Source organism: Mandrillus leucophaeus, unplaced genomic scaffold (genome assembly GCF_000951045.1).
Source record: "Mandrillus leucophaeus isolate KB7577 unplaced genomic scaffold, Mleu.le_1.0 Scaffold72, whole genome shotgun sequence".
NCBI lineage: Eukaryota > Metazoa > Chordata > Mammalia > Primates > Cercopithecidae > Mandrillus > Mandrillus leucophaeus.
The window spans coordinates 2,056,375-2,078,457 of NW_012107808.1; the positions used below are offsets into that span (position 1 = coordinate 2,056,375).

At 47.8% G+C, this 22,083-nt stretch overlaps 1 protein-coding gene across 1 annotated transcript in view; it reads right to left on the reverse strand.

The window, feature by feature from the left end:
- Window positions 1–22,083, reverse strand: part of LPIN1 (lipin 1) — a 159,122-nt gene that overhangs the window by 121,029 nt on the left and 16,010 nt on the right. The window contains exon 2 of the mRNA XM_011965275.1: window positions 1,125–1,181. Within this exon, the coding sequence (XP_011820665.1) occupies window positions 1,125–1,181 (57 nt within the window). The remainder of the gene's footprint in view (window positions 1–1,124; window positions 1,182–22,083) is intronic.

Genomic DNA, 22,083 nt, shown 5'->3' on the forward strand with positions numbered 1-22,083 from the left:
CTGCACTGAGCCTCAGGTGTCCTCTGCGAATCCTTGGTGACTCTCTGTTTCAGCGTCCCTTTCTAACTGTGGGCTCCTCAAGGGTGGAGACTAAGTGTTACTTTTGTTCCGTAGCCACAACAAGGCTTGGGCCAGGCCACAGTAGGGACACTAAGCATTCCGGTGTCATCGCTTCTACCCTGCACCATTCCACAGCCCCTCTGGAGCCTCCCTACCCACACATGCTGCCTCCACCTCTTCCCCACAGTGGAAGCATCTCAGGGGTAAGATCTGTGGGCCTGCAGCAAATTACATGATGCCCCTGAAGCTTCAGCTATAGCTCCAGGGCAGGGTGAAGGCCCGAGGAGAAAGGAACAGGAGAGGGAGTTTGGGACCACCTCTGGGAGTACCGGGAGTGGGGTGTAAACAAAATATCTTCCTACCCAAACAGTAGAGGCTCAGAGAGTTTGAGGGGTGAGGGTAATGATGGCCTTTGGGCTGTGGAACATGGGGTCTAGGAAGAGCCAGAACGACAGCCTCGGGGGCAGACAGAGAGCAAAGCAGGAAAAACAATCCCAGAGATGCTGAAGGGGCTGGGCCAACGCCTGGGAACCAGGTGCAAGGCAAAGAGGCTGCGGCGGGAGGAAGAGGCAGAATCTGCGGCGGGAGGAAGAGGCAGAATCTGCGGCGGGAGGAAGAGGCAGAATCTGGGGAAGGGCCTTGAGGGGCTCGGGCGTGGGGCAAGGGCTCTCATTAGACGTGTGCAACTGCATTTGCGGTAACGACCATCCGGTAAGGGCAACCAATGACATGAGTGTGAATGCAGACCTCTTCCTCTTGACACTGGGGAGCCACTGAAAGTTTTTTAATCAGGGAGGTGACAAAATCCTATCTCTGCCTGGAGGAGGATTCATCTCAGGAAGAAGAGATTAGGAAAGAGCCAAAATGTTCGCAGCTCCGTGGGGAGCTAATCAAGCATCCAGAAGGTGCCGCGGGCAATCTCTGAAAGCATCAAAGGAAAGAAATAGCCCTGTTTTGGAGACTGCAGATATCCACGGCAACAAACCACAGCTGGACATGGAGTATTTTCTCTAACCTTAAAACGTAAAAGCGTAACGAGCACATTCTATCACAACGGCACTCACATTAATGTTTGAAGACCATACATTTCGAATCCACCCAGGGTCTCTCATTATTGGAATCTGAAAAACAAAAACATTAGAAATTAATTAATAGGAATGTTCTGGAATTAGGTGGTGGTAATGGTTGCGTAACTCTGCCAACATACTAAAAACTCACTGAACTCTACACTTCAACATGGTGAATTCGGTGGTATGTAAGCTATATGTCAATTTAAAAAAATAAATTAGTAAGAAGAATGTGTGGCTGGGTGCAGTGGCTCACGCCTGTAATCCCAGCACTTTGGGAGGCCAAGGCAGGCGGATCACCTGAGGTCAGGAGTTTGAGACCAGCCTGGCCAATATGGTGAAATCCTGTCTCTACTAAAAATACAAAAATTAGCTGGGCATGGTGGTGGGCAGCTATGATCCCAGCTATTCAGGAGGCTGAGGAAGGAGAATCACTTGAAACCCAGGGGTGGAGGTTGTAGTGAGCCGAGATCATGCCACTTCACTCCAGCCTGAGCAAAAGAGCAAAAATCCATCTCAAACACACAAACAAAAAAGAATGTGGTGTCTTTTCTTTGAGCACATTCAACTATGTTGTGTCAATTACATAGGGTGCGTTATGAGGTTGGAAACGCCCTGTCTCTCTTACTCTTTCACTCTTTCTCCATCTTCACTTCCTCCCCAAAGCACGTGGATCCTATTGATAAAGGTATAAGGAGGTCAGGCGGCATGAAAAAATGATGGAATTGGAAGTCAGAAGACATGACTCAAGTGCTGCCTCTGCTGTTTCTTAGCCACAGGACTTGTTTTCTCACTTGTAAAATGTAGGTAACAATAACCCCTGCCCTGCCGAGCGATGGGAGTTATTGTGAGCATTAAGTCAGTTCATTCAGGCAAAAAGGCAAAGCCCAATTCAGGTACTAGCTATTAGGACTGTTGGCATGGCGCTATCCTAGCAGGTAGGACATGTGCAGTACCCCTTTCTCACAAGTGTCCCAGTTAGAACTGCACAAATGGCACACGGAGTAGGCCCAGCCTTCCTAAGGGATGTATTGTCCTAGGCCTAAAATTATACTTAAATTATACTGAAAAACATGTGTGCTCTGAGTTCAACTGCCAACAGCCCAGAATAAACAGCTCCAGAAGCCCCTAACTCTCTTCCCCTGTCCTGTCCCTCCTTGGCCCTGCACCCCACCTCATATTCATCTGACCCACTTAACTTTTCCAGCACATATTTGTTGACTGACTGTTAGTTAATGGTGTTGCTTTATATCATGACATAGAATAGCTCTAGGGGTCATGTACTTTGCTAGGTACTGGGAACACAGCAACAAATGAGATGCAAATCTTGTCCATAAGTCACTCATAAGCTAGTGGAGGGCAGGAAGACGAGATAGCACAGAGGAGGAAGTTAAGCGTCTGCCCATGGGTAATGCAGGGAAGGTTCCGTGCCTTCTGAAGAGGGGACAGTTGAACTGCCTCTGCAGGGTGAGTGGGAACTCTGGGAGAGGAGAGGACAAGAAAGGCTGCTCCAAGCAGAGCAGAGAGCATGTTCAAAGAAACAAAGTCATTGCACATGTGTTGGGACAGCAAGGTGCCCCTCGTGACTCCAGAGTAGTTGCACACATGCAGGAGGCATGAGGGGGTGCCGGGGGGACCACGGGGCAAGGAGGCAGGGGAGAGTGAGACCGGCACGGCAAGGGCCTCACATGCCCCCAGGAGGACCTCTGGCCTTGTGCTCTAAGCCAGCCAGTTTCATTTTTTTAAGAATGCCCTCCTCAAACAACAACTCTTGCTGGAGCCCATTATGTAATTAGAAAAAAGGGCAATGGCTATGGTCAAAAGGGGAAGGGGCCTGGAGTCTTGGTTACAGAAACCCTGAGGCTCTCAGAGCAGTGTGAGAGCAGTCACTGTGCACCACTGGGGACTACAGAGGAAGGGAGGGATGATCAGATCTGTGTCTTACAAGGACCACGCTGACCTCCGAATGGGGGGTGCATTCGAGGCAGAGAAGTGAACTTGAAGGTTATTCTAGCAAAGGATGGCTGGGATATGGACAAAGGTGAGGACAGTGGGACAAAGAGGAAGACGAGCTCTGAACACAACCACATGGTAGAATCACCAGGAAATGATATGCAACTTGGATTGGGGGATTGAAGTACAGGGAACTTTCAAGGATGCCTGAAGTTTCTAGTCTGGGTGACTAGGTAGATGATTATATCTCTCATTAAATTAGGAAAGCAAGAGGGATGAATTTAGGGAGGAATAGTCTCCTGGAACCACATCCAAAATAAAAAGGATAGATTTTCCTTTAAGACAGAACCTGGGAAAGAAGGCAGATGTGTGTTATAGGATTCTATCCAATCTGGATCCTTGCTGGGGAAGCAGAGGTAAGGCCGTTGATTTCTTTATCTATATGTTGCTTAATATGGAAGCTAATGAAGTCCTCATTTCAACAGAGCAATGCATTTGAAACACTTCTTGGAATCCAGTTGCTGCTTCTATTTCAGCTCCTCTGGAATATTTCAGCATGCTACAAAAATCATGCAACTTAGGTACAGATGTTCTGGACCATCCAACTCAAATTCTTCAGGGGCCACCAACACAGTCACACGGGCACCAGAATTCTCTGCCTACAATAGTTGGATTGATTTCACACTCACGAGGTAGGCTAGGAAAGCTGCCAGCAGTTTAAATTCACAGTGTTTGGATTTGGCACCAATTCAAAATGAAGTTTTAAATCAAACACAAGATATATTCTTGCACTGCCAGAGGAGCAATATCTCTGACCCCCAAGAGTCTGGTTTGAATTCAGAGATTAAATATAAACACAAGAGCACCAAAAATGGTGACCCAGTATATTTCAACAATAATTTCTTTCACAGCTAAGCAGAAAATAGGCTCATTCTGCCCACAACTATTTGTCTGTTGTAATTCGAAATTCCAATATAAAATGTGAAGCTCAGCCATTTGGATTCCGGCATCAAGCAGTTGGCAGTCACGGTGGAAGCCAAAAATGAACCTGGCTTTTAACTCCAGTTTTTCTACTAGAAGCTGTGTGGCCTTGGGCAATAAATTACCTTTCTAAGCCTCAATATTCTCATTTGTAAAGAAAGGCTAACAATAAAACACTTACCTTAACTGATGTAAGAAGCAAAAGATAGAATACTGTGAAAATAGTAACGTACCATACAGATGTCAGTGGCTACTCCTGGATGATGGTCATGAAGTGGAAGATTCAAGGTCAGAAATAGGTGAGCATCTTCAGAGCAGATGGTTTGCTTCTATCATGAGCTGCATGATTGTTCAGGTCCTTGTTCAGTGCATTGGCTACCAAAGCCACATTCCTGTTTTCGGTGTGATCAGACTCCAGGAAACACATGCTTGTGTTAGCCTCCTTCTCAACTCTATTGTTTGTCTTGATTTCTTTCTTCCTTTTATTTCTCATTTAACATAGATTTATGTAACTGCTATGGATTGAATATTTGTGTCCCCACCCATACCCTTGCCACCATAAATGCATATAATGAAGTTCTAATCCCCAAGGCGATGGTATTTGGAGGTGTGGCCTTGCAGAAGGTGGGGGGTTATTAGGTGATGAAGATAGAGCTTTCATAAATTGGATTACTGCCCTTACAAAAAGAGACAGGAGAAAGATAATCTCACTATGCTATGTGAAGATACAGCAAGAAGGCAGCTGTTTGCAAACCCTGAAAGAGAGCCCTCACCAGAACCTGACCATGCTGGCACCTGATCTTGGTCTTCTAATCTCCAGAACTATGAGAGATCAATTTGAGTTATTTAAGTCACCCAGTTTATGATATTTTTCTTATAATAGCCCAATCTGGCTAAAACAGAAATCCTGTTGTGTTTTGAACCATTTTTTGTCTATGGATATATACAGCAAAGGATAGACAGGTGATAGATTAGATAGATAGATAGATAGATAGATAGATAGATAGATAGATAGATAGATAGATAGATAGATAGACAGATAGATAGATGTGATAAATAGAAAAAATGGAAAAATGCTTAAAGAATGAACACAGTAAATGTAGATAGATGAGCAAAAGGAAGATGGACACTTTCCTGCCTTCTTTCTCTGGGTTATGTTGTTTGCTTGCTCCCTTGACTATGCCAATTATTACTGTGTAAAAAGTACTTGAAATAGAACCTCCAAGACTGGTCTTAGTCAGGGCCTCTGCCACTTAAGAGTGGAATCATACTGACCATTGTGTTACCCTCTCTGAGTTTCAGTTTTCTCTCCTAAAGAACTTACATGATACTACCTACCTCATGTAAGTTCTGCTATGAGAGTCAGATGGAAAACGTACTTGAAAGTAACCAGCTCATGGTAGATACTCAATGAAGCTGAAATTGAATTCCAATCACAGCCTCATTCAGATTAAGACCCAGGTCACAGTTCCTTGCAATCTTCATGTGGCTGGGCTCACTGCTACAGTTCCTGCCATGATTTGCTGGAAGTCACATATCTGGAGCCTACGTCCAAATTCACATTCAGATCTGTGGGACTCCAAAGCTCTTGCTGCTGTTTCATTGATGGTGCAGTATTTAAACAGCATACATCTCACAAACACAGAAGGAAAAGAGAGAGAGAATTCACAGAGAGTAATGTTTCCAGATTATCAGGCCCAAAGTGGCAGGCTGCTCCCAGTTTACAAATGGGGTGTCCAACGTTCATTTGTAAATTTTTGTAAAAGCAGGGTAACATTTTCACATAGAAACAGTACTACCAAAGTCAGCTTTTCCAGGACAAGAAAGGCAGAGAAAACTATAGCATAACTGAAGAAACAATGGCAGCGTATAACTCAGGACCTAAAGGCATTATTGTTGGTTTATACAGTCTGCTTTCATGGGAAAACCCATTCACAGTCCAATGGAAGATTCCAGGAATGTGTGGGAACCATCGAAAATGTAAGAGAAGAACCCTGGCCTGGAAATCAGGCAATCCAGGCTTTAGCGCTGGTGTCGCTAACTTGTTGCAAAGCATTGACAAGGTATCGCCCTTCTCTGGGTCTCAGTTTTTCCATCTAACAGAGGCTCGAGTCACACTCGGTGATTTCTAAGGGCTTCTCATCTCCAAAATTCTGCATCTATATGCATACACCCTCCTACATCATGATTCCAACAATGATACACCCTTTCTTTTGTAGCCTGGTACCCTCTGTTGAGATAAAGGAAGAAGATAAAGGAAGGTTTGCTCTGAGTAGGGGAGAGATGGGGTGAAAGGGATGGTGTTATATGTATGAGGACTCCTCCTGGGACAGTTCTGGCAAATCTGATGAGATAACCACTTGTGATCTCCAACATGGGTTTTGGAGTCAAACTGTCTAGAATGATCTAGGGTAGAATGCTGGCTTCACCACTTACCATCTGTGTGGTCTCGAGGAATTCATTTAATATTCCTGAGCCTCCATTTCCCCTCTATAAAGGGGGAATAACAATGACAATAATAATAGTAGTAGCTTTGTCATAGGGACTTTGTGAGGATTAAAGGAGATACTTCATGTCAAGTGCTCAATATATATTCATTATCATCATCATTGTCATCATCATCACTACCATCATCATCATCACCTTCCCTTCCTCCCGTTGAGAGGTGCATAAACTGGGTTCTAACTGTAACCCTGGCCTGCTGGGTGACTTTGGCAAGTTTTTTCCCCTCTTTGGGTCAGCTTTCCTATTTATCAAATGCCTAGATTATATCAAAGCAAGGGTACCTAACTGGCCAAGTGCAACACAACTGATCTCCATCTCCAGTGCCTTCTGCTCCACTGAGCACATCACACCACATCGTTCCCAGCTGAAAACTTTTCATGGCTCCCTATTGCCCGGGAGTTAAGGCCCAGTTCTGGCATGCATGGTCCTGCACGATCCACTCCTGCCTGCCCACTTGCCTCACCTCCTCTCCCATGCCTCATTCTCCACTCCAGGGACATGCACACTGTTCCCATCTCAATGACTAGGCTCCCCTGGTTCCTCCCAGTCAAAGGTTGACCCTCCACCCAAATCTGTCCTTGGAGCCATTTCCATTACTCAAAAACCAGCTCTCCATGGGGCCTTCTCAGAGTTCCCCCTTGGCAAATAATCGTCCTCCTCTGTGCTGACTCAGCATTCCAAAGAGAAGGCCACAGTGCAGTAGGCAAAAAGTGAAACTGATGAGAGTCAAGCTGCTGGATTCCAGCTGTGGGAGAGCCAACAGTGAAGGGTAATGCCCATTCCCTGGGTGGCTGAAGGCAGGTCACTGCTCCTCTTAGGGCCTAGTTTCCTTCTCTGTCCTGTTAGTTAGGAGAGATGACCTCCAAGGATCTAGGTGAAGGTTGCTGCCCCACTGCCTGACACAGCCGGTCTTGGATGCCAATCTGATGCCAAACTGTGATCATTACTCAGGGTCTTTCTCAGTGAGGCCCAATTCAGTTCACTTCCCCAGGATCTTCTCACATGAAACTCTTGAAGTCCAGCCAGCTTCTCTAAGGGGCCTACTCAGTCATAATTAGCGGAGACCACTCACTCATCATTGAAACATGTCAGAAGAGTCATTTGAAGGAAGTAATCATGCCTGGGTCAATGGTAGGATCCATCCCAGCAGGCAGGTGAGCACCCGGGGTGCTTATAAGAAGCAGCAGCGCTTGACTGGGAAGGGCTCCGGCCACTCCCTTTCTCCCTTCCCAAGCCACATCTAGTCACAAGCAAATCCTGCAGTTCCACCTCCAGTGGGGGACCCCAACCACTTCTCCCATGCATGCAACACCACCCAGTCCCAGCCACACTGCTTTCTCCCGCGGCTCCAGCAATGGCCTCACAGTCAGTCTGTTTCTTCTCCTCACCAGCTCTGCTCCTCACAGCAGCCAGAGGAACCTTCTGGAATGTTAGATCACGCCACTCCTCAGCTCAAACCCCCCCTCCCCATGCTCCCCAGTCTGCTCAGTAAATTCCAGGGCCCTACAGTGGCCTCAGGGGGTCTGGCCAGGGTTCTGGACTCATCTCCTGCCACCTCTTCATCATCCATGGTGGCTTCTTCCACCTTAGGGACTGTGCATGAGCTGTTCCTCTGCCTGGCAGATCCTCCGTAAGCCTCCTTCTCTCACTTCATGCTGGTCTCTGCTCCAATGACCCCTCCTGGAAGGGAATTTCTTGGTCCATCTGATCATCCCCGACCTCCTTACCCTGCTGTCTTTTTCTTCTTAGCACTTTATCAGTATCTGATGTTAGATACTTATTCTTTATTTGTTTTCTGTTTTTCCTACTAAAATGTAGGATCTTCCTTTCTCTCCTACCATACCCCCAGCACCTATGATAATGCCTCACGTGTAACAGGCTCTCTCCTAAGAGGTGCCGTATGGCTAATCGCTACAAAGGTAATGTTTAGTCAGTACCCATGCTCTTTCACCAAAGCTATTTCCACTTTTTAATGACAGTCATGAAGTTTTAGAGCTGGGAGGAAGAGCTCTTTTTGGCCCTTTTGATATTTTGATAGAAGCTATGAATCCTCTCCCCACAAAATGCACATTCACCCAGAAACCTGCACACCATTTTAGGTGGCTCAAAAACCTGTCACATTACCTAGAAACATCTTTTAGTTAATGAGCCCCCAGATATAGACCACCTCCTCACCCCACGCTCCAAGAGGGTAAGTGCTTGCTCAAGGTCATGCAGCTCTAACCTGATGGGAGTTCCCCAGAATATCATGGCAATGGAAAGATAATTAATACTCAAGGGAATTGGATCTAAGCCCTGGTTATAATATTTAATAGTGTTTGGTCTTGAGTAGGTCTTGAGCACTGTAAGCCTTAGGAGTTCCATTTCTTCAGTTATAAAATGAGCTTAATAATACTTGCTCCATCTTCCAAGATAACAAGGGCAGGTTGAATGCTTCTAATGTGTGTACCTTCGATCACTCTCTGAGTTCATCTGATGACACTGGGCCCACCCAGGTAATCCAGGATAATCTCCCTATTTTAAGGCCAGTGATGAGTAGCCTTAATTCCAACTGCAACCCTCATTCTTTCCTTTACCACATAATGTAAATTTTTCACAGGTTCCGAGGATGAGGATGGGGCATCTTTGGGGGACCACTACTCTGCTTCCCTCCTAATGGGCTTGCCCACACCTCCCTGTATCACCCTGCAGTTCACTCGCCTTGCTGCAGCCAAAGTCTTTTTTTTGTAACACAATTTGGTTATGTCACTGTATTAGTCCGTTTTCATGCTGCTGATAAAGACATACCCGAGACTGGGCAATTTACAAAAGAATGGGGTTTAATGGACTTACAGTTCCACATGGCTGGGGAGGCCTCACAATCATGTTGGAAGGCAAGGAGGAGCAAGTCACATCTTAAGTGGATGGCAACAGGAAAAGAGAGAGCTTGTGCAGGGAAACTCTCATTTTTAAAACCATCAGATCTTGCGAGATTCATTCGCTATCACAAGAACAGTGCAGGAAAGACCTGCCCCCATAATTCAATTACCTCCCACCAGGTTCCTCCCACAACACACAGGAATTATGGGACTTACAATTCAAGATGAAATTTGGATGGGAACACAGCCAAACCCTATCAGTCACCTCTATGATTAAAACCATTATATCACTTCCCACTGCTTTTAGAAGTAAATACAAAAAAAAGTATACAATTTTCTAAGCCCCCCTGAACTTGGTGAATGGTTTTCACCCACACTTGCAGTCTCATTTCCCACTTGCTCCCTTTGGTCTCTCTGGCCTAGTCACACTAACCTTTCAACCCCTCCTATTCAGCTTACTGCATCCAGCCCCATGGCCTTTGCACATGCTACTCTCTGTGTCTGAGATATGCTTCCACTGGATAGCCTCCCTTCACCCTCCAGGCCACAGCCAAGTGTCCCTTCCTTGTAGGGGCTGTTCCTGGTCTCCTCAACCTGCTCACACCCTGTTTACACCCTCTCATAGGGCACCCTTGTAACTCGTTCATGGCACTTAGTGCAGTTTGCAAATTTACATTTGTTTGCATACTCAGCTGATGACAGTATCCTTCCAAAGGAACAGTGCCTGTTGGTCTCATCATTGTGTTTGCAGCAGTGGCTGGCACTGGTAGTCAATAAACACTTGTTGAATGGAAAAACAAAGGTGTTTTTTTCAATATACAGATGAACTCAGAAGGTCAAGGGACTTGGCCAAGGCCACCCAGCTAAAGTGGTGGGGGGAGGGTGAGCTGGGATTTGACTAAGTTTGACTTACTTCAAAGCCATAACACCATACCATATGCATTTCAGGCTACTATTTATAGGAGGGGGCTGGAGATGGCTTTATTTGATGAATAAGCCACATCCAGTCACAAGCAAATCCTGCAGGCCATTCATCAAATTTTCCCATTTCAAAAGATGAAGGTTGTATTGATCTCTGCAGCCTTCAAGGGGCCTCATGTCTTGGGCTTTTGTCTGATCAATCCCGTGGCCAGTAAGCAGTGGAAGTTCCCACCACTAACATGTGGAAGTTCTCCCCTGTTCCTGATCATGTCCTCCCAGCCACTTTGAGAGGTGAGCTCCTCTAGGCCTCACCATTGATAAATGGTGTCTACCTAGTCCAGTGCCCAGTGTTTACCTAGACATCTGACACATAAGTGTGTGTGGCCTCTGGAGGTACTCAGATAGCAGGATCCCCAGGAGAGGAAACTCCATGGAGCAGAGTCCTGCAGGGGAGCCCGGGGAGACAGAGGACCCAGGGCTGGGGATCCCAGCTGTGTGACTGTGAGAGGTTTACCCCTGTGTCTTGGCCTCATTGTCCCTGAGTGTACGATGAGGGACTGGATGCTTGGTGCTTCCTGCTAGAACATTCTGTGATTCTAGTGAGTATCCAGCACAATCTTTGGTTCCAGACTTCATGGACACTCCATATAGAAGGGACTCCAGATATAACTAGCTTTAGTATGTGGAAGGGACTTGGATTTAAGTCCCAGAATACAAATCTCTGCCCATTAGAAGTGACCTCCAGTGTGAGCTCCTACCCAAGCCTCATATCCCACTGGACACATCACAATTCAGGGTGGTAATGTGCTACCCAGCTCTGCCTCCCCTGGGTGGGGCCTCACAGTTGCCACTATTTCAGGCCCAGATGCAACCACAAAAGTGAGCTCAATATGGAAGGCTGAAGCTTCACATGAGATGCATGTGTGTACATATATTAGATTAAAGATGGCCTCAAATTATTTGCTACTCCTTCCACTGAGAGATAGAGTCTAATAACCCTCCCCTTAAATCTGAGCTAACCTAAGTGACTTGTTTGATCAATAACTTGCAGGACAAGTGACATTCTTCATCTTCTGAGGCTAGGTCATAAGAAGCCTAAGCATCCTCCTCATTCTGGGGGATGCCAGCTACCAGGTAAGAGGTTTGACTACCATGAGATGCCAAGCCTGAGAGGCCTTGTGTGCTGACTCCTGTCAATGGTCCCAGGTGAGCCAAGCCTTCCAGCCACCCCCACCAAGGCAGCAGTCAGGTCAGGGAAGCCATCTTGACCCTTCCAGGCCAGCCCATCCACCAGTCAGGTACTGCAGAGTCATCTCAGTCAATGCCATGAGGAACAGAAGAATCACCCAGCTGAGCCCCGCTCAGGTTTCCAACCCATTAAATCATGAGATACAATAAAATAATTATTGTTTTAAGCCACTAAATCTTGAGTCAGTTTGTTTTGGAGGAATAACTAGAATAGAATGTGTATGTGGGGGTAGACGGCAGGGAGGCAGGTCTAGTTTGTGTGTTTCTGTGTGTAACTGCATCTATGTATTTGTATCATGATGGGGAGAGACTAGTTGCGTCTATTTTTGCAAGTGCCTATGAGTTTGCCTGTTATACAGTTTGTACTTCTGTGAGTTTGATACGTGCCTGTTTGTGTGTATATATGGCAAAATAATGAGGCAAGTCCTCCTGTATAAAATCTAATCCTGCTGCTTAATCACCTCCTTGCCTATTTATGAAAAGAGCCAGTGCAGACCAGAGATGTATGCACATGTATACGTGTCTACGTGTCTTTACAAGGAGAAAGTATGACTGAGGAACAGGTTAAGATTGGACCCCAGGGTTCTTGGGGCAGTTGCATCAGGCTCCTTGGCACTCTGAACCTCTACCCTCTAAGCCTAGGATTGGTCACTATGAGCCAGGCAGTGGGCAACTCAGATTCACGCTATCCCTACTCCAATCCCCGCAGCAGGCAGCAGCTCCCAGAGGATTTCTCATGGGTTAGAAGTAAGTGTTATGCAAAAACCAGTTCCATGGTGGGTCAGATACACTTGGAAACACTAGATAAAACAGAGATAAAGATGACTTTTCCCTCGTAGTTTCTCAGCACCTTTACTACATCACTACATTGTCAGTCTCCAACAGGGAATGTAGAATGCAGCATTTCCCCAAACCTCTAATCTTGAAAGCCCTTTCTTACTGAGCAAATAGTAGTATTTGTATGTCAGGTAACTCATTTTGGAGAAATTTTGCTGCAGAAATATCCAAACCTGGGAGGCGGTCTTCCACATGTCCATCTCCATCTATCCCCTAGGGAAGATAAGTAGTAGTCGCAAGAAATTCAAGTCTCTATCGGGAGACTCGGAAAAGGATCCATGTGAGAGTTAGGAGAGAAGAAGGGCAATAAAAATGATAGGCAAACAAGAGTAGTTTGTGCCATAGTGAGGAGAGACAGAGAGACAGGGAGAGGCAGAGAGACAGAGAAGCAGAGACAGAGAGATAGAGACTGAGAGTGACCTGAGGTCAGAGCAAGGGGAGGCTGACCCAGCCTGCCCTGCTAACATTACTGTTAGCATAGTGCATACTCTTTGTGCAGTCCTTACTGCAAAAAGACCCCTGGGCATGCACGAAGATTTCCTTCTTAGCTAGGCCATGACAAGTAAGTCAAGGTTTCCCTTTCTCAAGCATCCGCGTTGTCTCGCATATTTCCTGTGTCTTTTTACCTCCTGTACTTTGATGCCTTGCTATCCAGGGTGTGGCTGGCCCACAAACCTTCCCAGGGCCAGGCCTTGTCTGTGAGTGCACCTTTCATAGGCAAACCAACCAGTCCAGAGCTCAGACCCCAACCACCTCTTCTGTCAGGGTGTCACCCTCTGGGCCACTATCCACCGTCCTGTTCACCCCAGGGCCTGGGACCAGACAACGAGCGACAGCCTGTGTACTCCGGAACCCACTGAAATTATTCACACGAGCCAGCCCGAAGCCCGTTTACCCTGCTTCACCTGTTCCTTTCCACAGAAACCACAATAAAGACTCTTGTCCACATTTTTCCCTTGCTCTCTCTGCCTCGTGACCAACCCAGCGCTTCCCCATGTGGCCTTGTGTGACGTGGCGTGCCTCCTGTCTCTAGGGACCTGTGAGAACCACAGACCTCCTCCTTCGTGACAGTCAGTTTCCTGTCTGTCTTACCGTACCCAATTAAAACAAATCTCTAGTGCCCTTAAGACACTTGGCATCCGAGAGCCCCAAGACCAGAAGGCAGAACTCAGCAGAGACAGGCACGATGATGTTAGAAAGTTGATACATGCAGCGGGGATTAGACAGAATAGTTCAGGAAGAGTTTTAGCACAGGCAAGGACCAAACCAAACAGACACTCAGCCAGTAGGAAAGGACACATCAGCCCTGGCTACACCCATGGGTAGTACCAGTAGCTTTCTGTAATCTACACACACAGCCTTTAGAATCGGACTGGCTAAGCTGAAATCCTAGGCCCACTAGGCACTGCCTGTGTGACCTCAACCTAGTCATTTAACTTTTCTTTGCTTCACATTTTTCATGAATGGGGATGATGATATACTGTTATTAGGAGGATTAAGTGAGGATGAGGGTAAAGCACTTAGTATAGAAACTAGTACATAGTATGCATTCAATAATGTCATATTTTTATTACTACTACTACTGAAACATAGAACTAAATAGCAACAGTATGATGCATTAACTCATTTGTATTGAGAGTCTACCGTGTGTGCCACCTGGGCCGGCGCTGTGACAAGCATGAGTGTTTGTCACAGTTCAAAGCAGAGAGACCAGCAGGGACTGGATTAGGCAAGTCCAGTCACACATTCATTGAGCATCTATCAGGTGTCATCACCTGTACTAGGCACTGAGTTCATCAGTGGGGCAATTATGAAGATAACTAAGACAGGATCACTTGAGTTACTCATAGCCAAGCAGGAAAAACAGATACAGAAACTAATATATGTAATCCAACATGATGCTTGCTGCGTGGAGGCACAAACAAAGGGCAGGGTAGCCCAGGAGGAGAGAAACCTCCTAGAGAAAGGTGGGGACAGTCAGGGAAGACATCTAGGAAGAGCTCAGATAAGAGGTGACCAGGAGGACAAGGGAGCATATGGCAAGAAGCAAAGGCTTCAAGGAGACAAGAATAACCTTGGCCTTGTAGCCAGTAAGGACGCCAGAACACAGAGTGAGTGGGAGCAAGGCCAAGGAGGGGAGAGGCCGCCCAGAGATAAGACTCTGCGATTCAGGAGAGGAGCTGAGAACTGAGGGCTCCACTGAGGTGTCCTGCCCAGGACAGCGACAAAGTAACCCAAGCCTTGGTTGCGGAGGAGCTGTCTGGGAGCCTAGGGGTATGGAGTGGCTCTGGGGAGGTGGAGGGATGGGGGCAAAAACAGCTGCCATGGAGCGAAGACTAATCGTGTGCTCTGTGCTGTGCTGGGCATGTATACTTTTACCTTCCTTCAGCCTCACACTCTCCCCAGGGGGACGTTTAATTAGCATCAGCTTGGAAATGAAGATGCTGAGGCTCAGAGTGGCTTCATATGGCCTATCCACACACTATGGAAGTAGCCAAGCAGAGACTGAATCCAGGCTTGCCTAGCCCCAAGGCCCTCACCCTTCCTTGTCTATGATACTGCCTCCTGAGAGGCAGGGAAGCCTGTGCTGAGGCTGGCGCCAAGACCCATAGAGGTGGAGAGTGGCAGAGACAGACAGAGAGAGAGAGAGAGAGAGAGAGAGAGAGAGAAAATGAACCAGAGGTCAGGATGAGACAGGTTGTGAAGGTGGCACAAACCAGTGTTCTGTGCAGCCTTAATACATGGCTCACCCCAGATGGGACATGCCCAACAGGCACTGGGCATTGCGCCACCTGACTGAGGTTAAGTCTAAGAGTACCCTGGGATGCAAAGCTATGTTTCTGTACATGGGCAGACTTTTGAAGCTTGACCTGGGAAAGAGTGGGTTCTTGGATTGCAGGTGACTATGAACAATGGACACAGGCCTTCCAGATCCTGAGTGACACCTGACATGTGGATGGCTATCAGAGGCCATTGGGCTCACTTGCAGGGACTTCACCCTGTGCACCAAGGCAGACAGATGGCCACACAGGCAGCTTCCTCTTCCTAGAATAACAATCACAGAAAGATACCTACCATGTGCCAGGGGCTGTGCCAGGTGCTTCCCAGGGTCAATTCATTTAGTTCTCCAAGCACTGTGGGTATTACGTCCCTTTTTTTTTTTAATTGAAGAAACTGGGTTTCTTTGCAAAAAAAATCTCATAATATTTTAAGAACGTTTACGAATTTGTGTTGGGTCACATTTAAAGCCATCCCCGGCTGCATACGGCCCGCAGGCCATTGGTTGGCCAAGCTGGATTCATGGCCTCCAAATATTTTCCCCAAAGTGGAGGCTGATTTGAAGGAGGCACAAATTCTACAGGAAGGGTGTGAGCTCCAGCAGTGGACCCAAGGCCAACCACTGGCTCAGGCTGACACGCCAGAGTGAAAGCTGACAGGCATTATTTAGATTCCTAAGTTCCATGACCCACCTTCTGCTCACAAAATGTGCAAAGCCCTGAATACCAGAGATTCCACATGAGAAGGACCCTAATCAACAAAGCTTATTCTGTTTAAATAGAAGTGCCCAGCAGCAGGAGTCCTGATAAAAACACTGTGTATTTCATAACGCGGGAGAAAGGAATTCACTCCGTGTTTAGAGGCGTGGCGTCAGGCAATCTAGAAGACCAGCTTTTAACAACCTGGGCCTGATCCACCAGCTCACACGTGAGTGGGCTTCTCTGCAGAAATAGCACCAGGAACATGAAGACACAGCTGTTTCTGAAACTGTTGGAGCCACGTGGTGTTGTCCCTGCTACTGCGTGCTGTTCCTGCGTTTCTCAGAAGAGGCGTGGGACACGGGAGCCAGTCACAGAGGCCCTGACTCTAAAGAGAATTTTTAAATACAGAACTTGGAGACAGCCCCTTGACCTCGGGCACATCCAGAGCCTTCTCCCAAAGCATCTGGTCTCCCAAGACAGCTGCAGCCTGCAGCAAAGCTGTCAGGAATGAGGGCCATGTGCGGCTCATCTGAGCCTGGCCAGGGGCGAGCAGGCAGCCTGAGTCAGGGCTTGCCAGGATGTCAAGTGAGGATAGCCACCGGAGCCGCCCCGCACACCCCTGGCTGAACTGATCTGGGTCACAGACACCCACATCCCAGCAGGATCAGGACCTGAGAGAGGGGCTCTAGACAGAGATGGGCCCATCGCTTGGCAGAAACGACAGCACAGTCAGCACTGGAGACAGTGAAACTCTATGACCACCGTGGGCTCCACCAGGACTGTAGGCAAAGCTGGGCACTTCTGGGTCAGGAAGTCACCCACAGCCGAGGGTGCATGAGTAGTCTGGCTTGTGACTGAGGGCTGCCCCTCGGGAGAACCTGTATTTCTAAGCACATTCGCTTCCATGTAATGTGCGGTAGGGCTTGTTCCCTGGCCTGGTGAGATGCAGAGGAGGGGGCTGTAAATGGGGAAGGGCACAAGGACGGGGACGTTTGGTACACAGGCTCTGCCAGCACTCACACACCAGCAAGGCCAACAGGATGACTCAGTGTGATTCAGGTTTTCAGTGGCTGCAAATCCAGCCCGCCAAGCACTTCTCCACTCACCCTGCTAATGAATGGGCGTCCTTTCCCTGTGCCCAGGCCAGGTCACTCCCAATGATAGGTGAGGGACGGAGTCGGCAGGTCACCATGGTTCAGCAAGCACTGGGCACCCGAGTGCTAGGGAGGAAGGGATGAATTCCCAAGATGCAACGCACAGATTCGGGCAGGCTTCCAGCTTCTAGGCCAAAGTGGAGAGAAGCAGGAGCTGAGCACAGCTCCTTGTGCAGCCTCACAGTGGCCCATGGGGGCTGCTTCCTGTTCCTCCTGCATTGGCCACAGGCCACCAGGAGCTGCTTGCTCGCTGCTCCAGCCTGGAGCGAAGACAGAGTTCAGGGCTGCCACCAGCACAAGAGCTGGGCGAGGCCAGGAGGCATCTGGGTTGCGCGGTTGTATCCAGAAGCAGCCTGGGGCTGGCCGGGGGAGCACACAGCCCTCCGATTTCAGGGCTGCCTATTTGAGTGGCAGCTCCTCTTAAAAACAGTGCAGAACAAGCCCAGGGCCCCACAGAAAGGGGCGCTGCCCTTCCCAGAACTTGAGCTCCGGGACTACGCCTCTGCTTTCACCAGATACAGCTTGGGGCTGGGGAACAAAGAGCCTTCTCTGGGTCAGAGGTGGGGGACCCAGAGGCTGGGCAGGAGCTCCTGTTCTGAAGGGTCCCAGGCCCATGCTGCAGATGCTGCTGACGTGGAGAATCACTCTAAAGAGGAACACAGAGAGGTAGGAGCGCAGAGGAGGTGCGGCCAGGGGAGGCACACCTGGGCGTAGCCAGGGAGGGGCGCAGGACACTTGGAGGCTGAGAGGAGACCCACGTGGTGGGGAAAGGATCCCCCGAAAGGTGTCAGAGCACGAAGCAGCAGGAAGGAGCCACCTCGGCCGCTGCTAGGACCAGTGGTGCCGTGGAGGAAGCCAGGAGTTGTTTGGCCTGAAAGCCGGAAGCGCGCCCAAGTCTCTGCATGACCACACAGGCAGTCACCTCGCTCCCCGGCACTTGGGGCAGGACAGAAGCTCACTGTCTGCTCATCAGACACCTTGTGCTGCCTTACAGACACCCTGCCCGCCGGCCATCCTCACTCACTTCTGACTGAGACCCAACTCTCTGGCCGATCCCAGGCTCTAGCACCGTTTGGTGCTGCCAGAGATACATCTAGTCAAAATCCAATGTCTTTTAAATATATAGACCATATGTACCATATGTACCTATGGACTAGAGGTGAATATATATACATCACATCAAATTCAACTGATCTAGTATTTCAGGAGCACCTACTATGTCCCCAGCCTGCAAGGGAAGCTGGGAATTCTGGCATGAATTGCACCCTATCCTTCCCTTGAGCAGCTCATTCAGGAGTCAGCAACCCCATCAGAAAACCAAACACCACATGTTCTCACTCATAAGTGGGAATTGAACAATGAGATCACATGGACACAGGGAGGGGAACATCACACACTGGGGCCTGTTGGGGGGTGGGGGCAAGGGGAGGGAATTTGGAGGACGGGTCAATAGGTGCAGCAAACCACCATGGCACACGTATATCTATGTAACAAACCTGCATGTTCTGCACATGGATCCCGGAACTTAAAGTAAAATCTAAAAAAAAGGCCGGGCGCGGTGGCTCAAGCCTGTAATCTCAGCACTTTGGGAGGCCGAGACGGGCGGATCACGGGGTCAGGAGATCGAGACCACCCTGGCTAACACGGTGAAACCCCGTCTCTACTAAAAAATACAAAAAACTAGCCGGGCGAGGTGGCGGGCGCCTGTAGTCCCAGCTACTCGGGAGGCTGAGGCGGGAGAATGGCGTAAACCCGGGAGGCGGAGCTTGCAGTGAGCTGAGATCCGGTCACTGCACTCCAGCCTGGGGGACAGAGCGAAACTCCGTCTCAAAAAACAAAAAAAAAAAAAAAAGGGAGAGTCAGCAAGTATCAGAGCCATAGGATGGTGAAGGATGCTGCCGACCTCACCGCAGTAGGAAGGGGCCTGGCCACTGGGTAGAGAGGGGAAACATGTTTTATCAATTAAACTTCAAAACTCAGACCACATTTATAGTGGTCAATACAATCTATGGGAGGATATTGATTTGGACTGAGCTCCTGCAGTAGGTCCCAATAGAGCAATCCAAAATGGAGTCACTCATGCTAAGTAAGGTTCCACTCACCAAACCAAAACCTAAGCTGTTTCCTTGTGAGATCTGACCTTCCAATAAATGAAGACAGAGATGATAGCCAAATCCTTAAACAGGCCAGCTTCCCTCCGGCCACCCACAAAAACAACAACAACAACAACAACAAAAAACACGCCAGAATTTTACAGCAATCAATCAAAAGGGGCCCAGCTACCCCAGGCTGGCATTATAGGGAGGTCCCCTCTGTTTTAACCCATGTGAGGAAAGTAATCTGAAGTTAACCAATCTGCTCCTCACCTGCCCCTCATGCCCTGACTGCATCTCCAGATGCCCTCCCTTGTCCTCCATTCCAGCCGTGCTGAGCTCCTCATATTCCTCAAATACTCCACCTTAGGGCATCTGCACTGGCTTTTCTTCCCCCTGCAACACCTTTCCCCCAAAGTCAAATGGCCAGCTCCCTTATCCCCAGGTCTCACTCAGATCTCATCTGCTCAATGAAGCTGCCAACCACAGTTGGCCTTTCCCTGTCCAAATCCCTGGTCCTTGTACCTTGCTTCATTTTTTTCCATTGCACTTTTAGCCTTGGGCATGTTCTATCACTTACATATTTATTATATTAATTGTTTATGGGCTGCCCACCATGTGAACTCCATGAGGGCAGTACTTTACTTTTGATTTGTTTTGTTTGATATATTATGTTTGTCAGATTTGTTCACCAAAGTATTCCAAGTTCCTAACACAGTCATCAGCACATCATAGGCTCTCAATAAATATTTTCCAGTGACGGAATTGAATGAACTGTGGCCTCCTGACCACCTGGGGCCTTGGTTTTCAGGTCTTTATTTCATGGGCAGGAGCACCAAAGAAGCCCTGTGACAGCCCAGATGATGGATGATCACTGAGATTCATGGATGCTGAGAAAATGGGTGGAGAGTGGTCACGGAGAACCTCGGCTGTAATACCGCTTGTATATTTCTTAACGTAGTGGCGAGGATTCAGGAATTTTTTCTATTATTCTTTATAACTTTTGTATGTATGAGAGATTTTATATTTTAACAAAATTAACAGATGTTTAGTAAAAGGCAAAAGATGTATGCAATCTGAAAAGAACCCACAGTATAAAATTAACAGATATTTTACAAGTTAGCCTTGCCTATCATGTGCTCAGTCCTGTGCTAGGTGCTGGGCTGGGAAGCAGATGGAGTAGATGGGGTACACCAAGGACCATGGTCTCATCTTCAGAGAGCTTGGTAGGTGCATTACGAGACAGCGCTGCAAGCTTCAGAAACACACACCAGGACAGAAGGTACAAGGAAACCAGCCCAGGATTTGCAGGCAAACACGTGACACAGACACCCAATGCTGCAGATGTTCAGAGTGCACGGAAGTGGCAGTGGCCAGACAGGTTGGAGGAGCTTCACCAAGACGCTGGAGCGGAGCTGAACTCTGAAGCGCCAAGGAAGAAGAAGGACGTCAGGGAGACTAGAAGCCATGGCAGCATGCTCTCTGAACCCTTGCATGAACCTCTCAGACAGGCTCGAGTAATGGTAACAACCTAAACCTCACCTTAGTTTCTTCACGCATTCTTGGAGCGGATTATTCTGTACAATCTATGAAGTGTTTTCTGTTTCAAGGGCTCTATCATTCTGTGTCAAATGACTAATTCAGTCTATGCTAGGCATTGGGCATGCAGAAATTTAAAAAATATATGACTCTTGGTCAGGCGTGGTAGCTCACGCCTGTAATCCCAGCACTTTGGGAGGCCAAGGCAGGTGGATCACCTGAGGTTGGGAGTTCGAGACCAGCCTGGCCAAGATGGGGAAACCCCATCTCTAGTAAAATACAAAAATTAGCCAGGTGTGGTGGCTCAGGCCTGTAATCCCAGCCATTTGGGAGGCTGAGGCAGGAGAATCGCTTGAACCCAGGAGGCGGAGGTTCCAGTGAGCCAGGATCTTGCTATTGTACTCCAGCCTGGACAACTGAGAGAGACTCCATCTCAAAAATATATATATATGTACATGTGTGTGTGTATATATGTGTGTGTGTATATATGTATATATATGTGTGTGTGTATATGTATATATGTGTGTATATATACATGTATGTGTGTATATGTATATGTGTGTGTGTATATGTGTATGTGTGTATATGTGTGTGTGTATATGTATATATGTGTGTGTATATGTATATATGTGTGTATATAAGTATATGTGTGTGTATATGTATATATGTGTGTGTGTATGTATATATGTGTCTGTATATATGTATATATGTGTGTGTATATATGTGTATATATGTATATGTGTGTGTGTGTGGGTACACACACACATATACGGCTCTTGCCCCCAAGAATTCACAATCTAATGTGGGAGTCAGACATTAGTACCCCTAAGAACCTTGAGAGGGAGGTACAGCAAGTATCACTGCCATTCCCATTGAAGATGAGGAAACTGAGGTTCAGAGAGGTGCCAAGGACAAAATGTGATCCCTGTCTCAGGAGGCACCCATGGTGGGGACAGTTTCAGATATAAACAAGAAGCTCTGTGCCAGGTGACCACTCACACCACAAGGAAACTATGAACCACCGAAGAAGGTGCTCGTTGAGAATGCAGATTCTGATTCCGTAGGTCCAGGGTGGGGCCTGGGAGTCAGCATTTCTCCTTAGCTCCTCCGAATAGTGCAGGGCTCTCAGACTGCTGACCAGATCTTTCTGCAGAGTGCCGGGGTCACATTTAGAAAATTCTGGGATCTCTAAATCAGTGTTTCCTAAGCCTGGCTGCACATCAGAATCACATGGGCAATTTGCTAAACATGCCCAAGGCTCATTGCCAGAAATTTTCATTCCACAGGGATTGGACCTAGGATTCCATCACCTCAAAAAAAAAAAAAAAAAAAAAAAAGCTTTTCAGGTGATTCTGACAGCCCTTTGGACCAACTGTTCCTGGCCTTGC